This window comes from Sinocyclocheilus rhinocerous, unplaced genomic scaffold (genome assembly GCF_001515625.1).
Source record: "Sinocyclocheilus rhinocerous isolate Xijiao unplaced genomic scaffold, SAMN03320098_v1.1 scaffold1074, whole genome shotgun sequence".
In the NCBI taxonomy this organism is placed as follows: Eukaryota; Metazoa; Chordata; class Actinopteri; order Cypriniformes; family Cyprinidae; genus Sinocyclocheilus; species Sinocyclocheilus rhinocerous.
Window position 1 is genome coordinate 128,140 of NW_015642525.1, and position 9,071 is coordinate 137,210.

Here is a 9,071-nt window from a genome sequence, read left to right on the forward strand (position 1 = left end):
ATTTTATTTGGAAGTGTAAAACACCCAGATACAACTTTCTAAAGAAAAAAAATCCAAACTTCGGGAGTTTCTGTTTGAGTACACAGTAAAAAACACCCAACTGTTGCTTGCGTTTTTCTTAAAATTCTGGAAATTCATTCATTCTTAGAGAAAACAACGGTTTGTGTTTGTTGTTGTTCATACTCAGATTGAAAATATATTTCTCTGAAAAAAGTCACCTTTTTACTGTGTTTTGTTATTATATAACACTGATTCAATTTTCTTTACTCCCTAAATGTTTATGACACATCTATATTGTTAGTAAACTAAATAGACCAGTTTTTCACTGAAAAGCGCCTATAACAATATTGTAATTAATGGCTATAACTTGCTTGGGGAATGTTATATGTAGACAATTTTATTTGGAAGTGTAAAACACCCAGATACAACTTTCTAAAGAAAAAAAATCCAAACTTCGGGAGTTTCTGTTTGAGTACACAGTAAAAAACACCCAACTGTTGCTTGCGTTTTTCTTAAAATTCTGGAAATTCATTCATTCTTAGAGAAAACAAAAGGAAAACTGGGACTTTATGATGGATATCTAAAATATAAAAATAAGGAGGAAGCAAGCCTGATGCTTGGCCCGTGTCTGAGCTATGACGTGAAAATTGTCCCGAAGCCATAAATAAGTTGGGGCCGTTGGGCTCGGGCTGAAATGCAGGGCTCTAAAGCGCAGCTTGTTGCATTTAAGGAGCAAAAATACACACAAAATGACAACAAAATGGCCATCCTGGCCACACAGTTAAATAAATGATAATATTCAGTGATGTGAAATGTGGAGTAGATATATGACACTTGATGCTGACTGCTAGAATAGGTCATAAAAAACAAAGAAAAGTGCAGGCGTGTCAGGTACCCCAAAAATGTTATAGGTCTTTAAGGGTTAAAAGGCATAATTTCAGTTAGGGGGAAAAAAGCTTTTGGCTTCTCTCCTGAGGGCGCATCGAGCAAAATATTACTAATGCACGTTTATTAAAGCAATAAAATAACACTACTATCTGTGATAAAAGTGCATAATGTTTAAAATGATGTTTATAACCCATATATAATTAAGTTGCTTCAATAATTAGAAACAAAACAGCATCATGTATGTATGTATAGTTTAATACAAAGGACTGAAAACCAATCACATGGAGTACTTTCTTCATTTAAAAACATGAGATGCAGTGGGATGGGGGAAAAACCGCCATAACGTCTTTAGACATGTTTTTCAAAAGTTGAACTTGCATTAATTTTACATGGCTTTCTAAACCTGCGTCTCTCCTGTGTTTCTGACAGGGCTGCAGTAAAATGTTCAGGGATAATTCAGCCATGAGGAAGCACCTGCACACTCACGGCCCGCGGGTCCACGTGTGCGCCGAGTGCGGGAAAGCCTTCGTGGAGAGCTCCAAACTCAAGCGCCATCAGCTGGTTCACACCGGAGAGAAACCCTTCCAGGTACGGGTTATTATGGCCTCCATGTCTAGACTACACTGTAAAAAAATCCTGTAAAATGTACAGTAAAAAGCCGGCAGCTGTGGTTGCCAGAATTTTACTGTAAAAAAATATACGGTAGCAGCATTTTAGGTTTTACATATTTAATTTAAATTTACAGTTAAATACCGTGATTTCATCAACTGATATAATGTTAATATACCAACCTATTAAAGCACTGAAATCTGTTTTGTACCTTTGTAATACACTGATAACCACACAGACACTAAACACCATCACGGTAACACACATGAAACTGAAATAATGCAATAAACATTCATTTAACAACATTAGGTGTAACACGCAACCCTAATGTACACAACTGATGAGAAAAAACTAAGAATAAACATAGTTATTTCAACAAAAAATGTGAAATGTAATGCAGGGAATTCTGGGAATGTCAATTTACGGTTATTCACTGTAAATTATACGTTTTCTTTCACTTCCAAACTACAGTAAAATTACATGTAATGTCCAATACAGGTTTTCACCGTATATAGTTTTTACTGTAGCATTTTTACAGTCTTTTACCGTTAAAATCATGGTCATTTTTTACAGTGTACTGCTGGACCATCTAGAAATGTTCCTCGGACAGCTGACTGCTCATACATGGGGCCCTATGAAAGACATTAGATTTGTTCTCAAATTTGGGGAAAATTTCCATTTTATTTTTTCTGTTTTAATGGTTAAATTAAATTGTAGTAATCAAAAATCATGTCTAATTAATTGAAATCACAAAACATATACAATTTATTAAGTTCAACAAAAATTTAATTTTTAATTGAATTGTTTCCCAAGTATTTTTTTGTTGCATTTTAATGGTTTAATTAAATTATAATAATCAAAAGCCTAATAGTCTAATCATCTTCGTAAAACTTTAACAACTCAAAAATTTTAATAATATTTTTGCAATAATATGGCAGTATGAAATGTTTTACTTGTTCAGAAATTGTTTTTATTTTTTCTGGTTTTATGATTTAATGCAAATTTATTATCAATGACAGTGTTATTCAAGACGTAAGACAAGGGCCATTTAATTCAACTATTAAAATATAATCAAATAAATGTAACAATTCCTTTTTCTTTTCTTTTTTTCCTGCACCACAGAGATTTACTGTTAAAATTAAAATACAGAAAAAACGAGTGTGATAATCTTTTTTTTTTTTTTTTTTTTTTTTTTTTTTTTAAAGGCAATTTGTAATAATATTATTATTACTATTACTTTGAGGAGTGCATTCTACTGTACTATGGTTAGGGCTGGACGATTCTTTTTATCGATTAACTCAAAATTGTGGCAAATCATAAAATTCAATTTTTAGAAATCGAGGAATTAGGGTTTTTGAATAGAAATATTATTAATATTATTATAATGTTGTAGTTACATTTTCAAGTTAACTAGTTAAAAATCATAAAAAATCGAGAATCGAGCAAACGTTCTGGAAAATGTTTTTTTACATTTTTTTTAACAATTTTTTACAAAAATTATAAAAAAAAAATTTCCCAAGTTGAACCAAAGGTTTATTTGGCATGTTGTAGTGAAGATCTTTGAGCTTGTGGTGGATCAGATGTTGTGTAATGTTATTTTGTGGAGGGCGTCTCTAACCGTCCTGTCGTTCTCTCCGTCTAGTGCACGTTCGAGGGCTGCGGGAAGCGCTTCTCTCTGGACTTTAACCTTCGGACGCACGTCCGGATTCACACCGGGGACCGGCCCTACGTTTGCCCCTTCGACGGCTGCAATAAAAAGTTCGCTCAGTCCACCAACCTCAAATCACACATTCTGACACACGCCAAAGCCAAAACCAACCAATGAACTGCGGCGTGTGCTCGAGCATCTTACACGGACTCCAAGGAGGCTTCATCCACGGATGATGCTTTTTACACAAAGACAACAAACCAGAACGTCAGGACTGTCGCTTCATTCTTTTCCACTTTTACTTCGGTCTCTCCGGTCTTCATAGATATATAGCTTTTAATTTTCTATTTCTCCAAGTGTGCATATTGTACACTTATTTTGGGGGTAAGCTTGGTAACGCGACCTGTGATCATGAGTAATGGCTGAGCGTTTCACGGTCGGGTGATGATGTTAGTTCCTGTGCGCTTGTTTGGTTCTCCTCTGTTGTTTTGTACGGTTGTGACGGAACATTAATAATCTGCTGGACGCTGCGGAGCGGCTCTGCTGTAGTCCTCTCTCGTATCACACTTTTCAACCGCAGTGTTAACTGTCCTTTTTTCTTTGTTAGAATGTATCGTAAAGGTCTAAACCATGAACTATCCTTTGTTAATATTTACACCTCGCCTGTATTTCAGCAAACTACAATTAAAGAGGGAAAAATCTGACTTACTTTGCCTTCCTGGAATCATACTGACATTGAATGAAATATTATACTGTCAAAACATTTGACAGACTTCTGTGTTATTTAAATACTATTATGGTGTTTATTAGTATTTATAACCTTTATATTTCAGTTTTTAATTTTGCTTTTAGTAATTTTGTTATTTTATCAAATATTTCTATACATTTAATTTTGATTTTAGTAATTCAACTTAAACGTGTTTTAGTTAGTTGACCATTTATTTTATTCTAGCTTTATTTTAATTAAAAAAATTAATGAATTTTTACACTTTTATCATACTTTTTTTTCATAGAAAATTTTGGTGTAGGATTTTTATTTTTTGGTAACAATTTTCAGTCAGAAATTGCTTGTAAATTTCACAAATAATTACAAAGAAACGCATTGAATTAAATGTGACATTTTAAAGTAGAAAAATGTAAATTGTATTTTCTTAGAAAATATACTCCAATGATTATTTTACAATTATTTACAACTTTAAATGAGTATTATTTACAGTCTAGTTCACTGGATGGGTTTTGAAATGTTAAACCAATAGAAGAAGCGTTGTAGGAGTCAGTATTGTGTTTGTTTGTGGTTAGTTATTAGTTAATGTGATTCTACATCTGTGTGAACTTGAGAACTGATTTTGTTCATTCACTAAAAACCACCAGAACAGCAGCTGATTCAGAAGTGAGAAAAGATTCAGACACTTGATCTGATGAACGATGATCAGACGTTAATAAGAGGGACTGGATATTGCAGGAGGGAACTAGAAAGAGCTGATTAACTAGTCTCTGGTTTAGTGGCCGGGCTGGTAATGACTCTCATCAGTTAAATTCATCATCATCAAGGCAGATGCCTTAATGCTTTTTTTAATGTTTGTCTGGTTCTCGATGACAGTGTAGTTGATGATGAAACTGATTCTCCAGCTACTGCGCTTTAATTAGCCCAGATTAATCGTTTGACTTCATGAAGACTCAACAGCTGCTTTACGTACAGTGATACACACACACACACACACACTCTCTCTCACACACACACACAAATGTGTGCGTGTTACAGTTCACACACTCACACATACACACACACACACTCACTCACACACACACACTCTCACACACATGCACACACTCGCACACACACACACTCTCTCACACACACACATACACACACACACACTCTCTCACACACGCACACACTCACGCACTCACACTCACACACACACACGCTCGCACACACACTTTCACACACACGCACACACTCTCACGCACACACTCTCTCACACACACACACACACTCACACACACACACACACACACTTGCATCCTATTTTTTCAAGATTGAAAACATGTGGGGCTATTTTTAAACTCGGCTGCATTTTAAAGGAATAGTTCACCTAAAACATTTGCTGTAAATGTGCTCACCCTCAGTTCATCCGAGATCAGGATGAGTTTGTTTCTTCATCAGGTTTGTAGAAATGTAGCATTGCATCAGTGTCTCAGCAATGGATGCTCTGCAGTGAATGGGTGCCGTCAGAATGAGAGTCCAAACAGCTGATAAAAACATCACAATAATCCACAAGTAATCCACAGCACTCCAGTCCATCAGTTAACATCTGGAGAAGACAAAAGCTGAAACAAATCCAGCATTAAGACGCTTTTAACTAAAAGTCCATATAATCCATAATAACTGTTCCTCCAGTGAAAAGGTGTTCTGGTCTGAATCAGGAGTCAAGACGTTTTTAACTCAAATACGAGTCCATAATCCATAATAACTCTTCCTCCAGTGAGTCAGTGTTCTGGTCTGAATCAGGAGAGAAATCTGCACAGATCAAGCAGCGTTTAAACAGCTCTAAACTAATATGTGGCTGGATTTTGATGCGAGAGACAACAGCAGATGCACTTTGAGCGTTATTATGGATTATGGACTCCATTAAAAACGTCTGAATGCTGGATTAGTTTCAGCTTTTGTCTTCTCCAGATGTTAACTGATGGACTGGAGTGCTGTGGATTACTTGTGGATTATTGTGATGTTTTTATCAGCTGTTTGGACTCTCATTCTGACGGCACCCATTCACTGAATGTGCAGGTGTTTTTCTGGCTGATTGATATGCTGCTGATGTCAGTGGAGCGTCTGGTTTGTGTTTGTTCAGATCAGGTGTGTGTTCTCCGTCTCGGTGTTTGGGACGATTGATTTGGACATGATGTTCTCCACAGGGATATTTATGCCTGCAGATGCATTATTAATGTTTCTCATGTTAATATTTCGCAGTGGTGCAGGTATTGCATTGCGCCTGTGATGTGGAATCGTTTCTGTGTGTCTTTGCTGCGAGCTCTGCTGCATTTTAGATGGGATTTTACATGCAGAAATATGTTGCCACGGTAACTGAGACATGCAGCAGATCGGCTCGATTCCCACAGAGACGTCAGGAGCGCTCAAATAAACCTGCAGATCAGATCCATTCAGCCATTGATAAGTGTTAGAATAAAGAATTTGAGATCAGATCTGTTCTGGTTGAGTGATGTAGCACAGAAAAGAGACAGATATACCCAGGAGCCCAGAATGTGTGCGGTTCAAATCAAGGCACAAAGCTTTATTATCTAGGGGTACATTATATATATATATATATATACGATATATAGGAAGTGAGAACGGTCTGTTCAGTATTAATAGAGGAAAAGAAGCATATAGACTGCTAGCTGAGCAGAACAACATGTCTTATGACCATGATGTCATGATTATGTCCTTTAGGAGGTACAGAGAAGAGCACATGACGTTCTAGAAGCTTACCAGAAGACAATTAACACGCAGCAGCAGATCAGCCTCTGAAAATATCCCATAATAATACATATTAGTCTCTTGTGATATGATGTGATTAATGATAAATATTGGACTCTGCATGTCTTATGACACTGTCAGCATTAGTCAAAGAATCCAGATCAAACGGAAAGGCGCTAAATGACACTATAAATGAAATTATATATAATATAACATATGTGACTCTGGAGCACAAAACCAGTCATAAGGGTCAATTTTGTGAAATTGAGATTTATGCATCATCTGAAAGCTGAATAAATATGCTTTCCATTGATGTATGGTTTGTTAGGATAGGACAATATTTGAAAATCTGGAATCTGAGGGTGCAAAAAAATCTAAATATTGAGAAAATCGCCTTTAAAGTTGTCCAAATGAAGTTCTTAGCAATGCATATTACTAATCAAAAATTAAGTTTTGATATATTTACGGTAGGAGATTTACAAAATATCTTCATGGAACATGATCTTAACTTAATATCCTAATGATTTTTGGCAAAAAAAAAATTATATATATATATTAGAAACAATTTATAATTCAATATAATTACAAATCCTCATTTGTAAGTAGCTTTGGATAAAAGCGTCTGCTAAATGATTAAATGTAAATAATATAGCATTTATAATTTTAATATAAAGTAACATATATATAATTGTAATTAAAATATAAAATGTACAATTTATGTAAATAATATATTATAATTGTGATTTTTTTTATTTATAATGTATTTAAATAATATACAATTTTAATATGATATAACATTTATAAGTTGAATGTATGTAAATAATATGTGAACATAATACAATATAATTATAATTTTAGTATATCATGCTACATTTATGCTAATATATTTATAATTGTAGTATAGAATTTATAATTTATATAAATAATATGTAATGTTAAAATAATACAATTCTAAATGTAATAGTATTAATGTAAATACAATCTTATTTTAATATAATTTATAATTGATAAATGTACACATAAATAATATATACTTTTATTAAAATAAAAATGCATGTTTAAATAAAGTCGTATTTTCTTTGAAACCGCTTCGTTGGCTGTGAACGTCTCTTCTGTAAGTCATGTAATCATCCGATGAGTGCCGTCGCATTATTTCAGAGTAAATACAGCTGCGCTTCAGTGCTTTTCCAAAGAAACACGACACCACGAAGAGCCAGAAACATTACGAACAGCTTCTGAGAAAACCCCATCAGAGTGCTTTCACCACAGCGTTAAACACGCATGCAGTTATTACTAGAAACGGCTGACGAAACTACATTTCCCAGCATCCTCTGGTGCAGTATTAGACTCGGTGTCAAAGGTCACGATCACATCGATCGTGTGCTTTCATTGATCTGGTGCAGCGTTTCACTTTCTCATGCTTTGCATTCACGCCGCTCTTTCTCAGAAGGAGTAATCACATTCAATATTAACCAGGATGTTCATTCAAAGCACGTTTTCCTCCATTAATAATGCATATGCTTGGAATTGCTTCTGCGCATATTATGATCCTTTGTTTATTTCTCTCCGCAGGTACTGTATGAGGATTGTAGTTGCGTCGTTTACTGTCTGTCCTCGTGGCAGCCGTTTAATTGGCTCATGAATAATTCAGCATGAGCGATTGCTTCGTCATTCTTTCTCTCGCACTTTAGAGAAAATAATCAAATAGACTTTTTAAAACCCTGCTCATCCGTTCCTAACCCAGTTCTCGGCTGGATTTGATGGAACAGTTACAAGGTATTTAATTACATGTATAACATCCTAATTAATTCACACATAAGATGTTTGGTTGGTGTAATTCGATTTTTCAGACTCAGAAACACTTCTCTTCAAATATTGTGATTAATGTAGTTCTAACAATGAAAATATGTCTTTGAATGTATGAGACATCGGGACAAATGAGTCAAATTAAGCATTGGTTAATCTAACAGGAAATGTTCTCGAAACATGGAATGGTTAAAAAACTTATGAGCAAACATTCTTGATGAAACGTTAACCCAGTAATTTTCCCAGACATGAAAATATCCAAATGATGTGTCATTAGTAACCCTTTGAAATAATCAATAATTATTTTTTGGATTTTTTTTTGGAAAAGTGTGTGAACAATTGTGTTTTATGGTCGGCCACAATTGTGGGATAATGTGTGTACTGAATTAACATATTTCTGCAGTCATAAAAATTGTTGTATGTCTTAGCCATGCTGTTTTAATTTTTAGTAATAATTATATAAAGTAATAGTTTGATTACATTATAGGGTTACTATTATGCATAAAAAAACCTTATGCAACATTGATAGGAACACTGAGATAATAGACAAAAAAATTCAACCATCAACGCATTTCAAAATTGTTACTTTTTTGTCAAATATAACATCACATTTTTATATTAGTGCTACCAGTATTACAACAT

The 9,071-nt window shown here is 34.5% G+C and overlaps 1 protein-coding gene across 2 annotated transcripts in view; it reads left to right on the plus strand.

Annotated features, from left to right (window-relative positions):
- Positions 1–3,860, plus strand: part of LOC107756049 (transcriptional repressor protein YY1-like) — a 13,085-nt gene extending 9,225 nt beyond the window's left edge. For both annotated transcript variants that reach the window (XM_016573026.1, XM_016573027.1), the window contains 2 exons: positions 1,318–1,476; positions 3,140–3,860. In XM_016573026.1, coding sequence (XP_016428512.1) covers positions 1,318–1,476; positions 3,140–3,322 — 342 coding nt within the window. In that variant the 3' untranslated portion in view covers positions 3,323–3,860. The remainder of the gene's footprint in view (positions 1–1,317; positions 1,477–3,139) is intronic.
- The last annotated feature ends 5,211 nt before the right edge of the window (positions 3,861–9,071 follow it).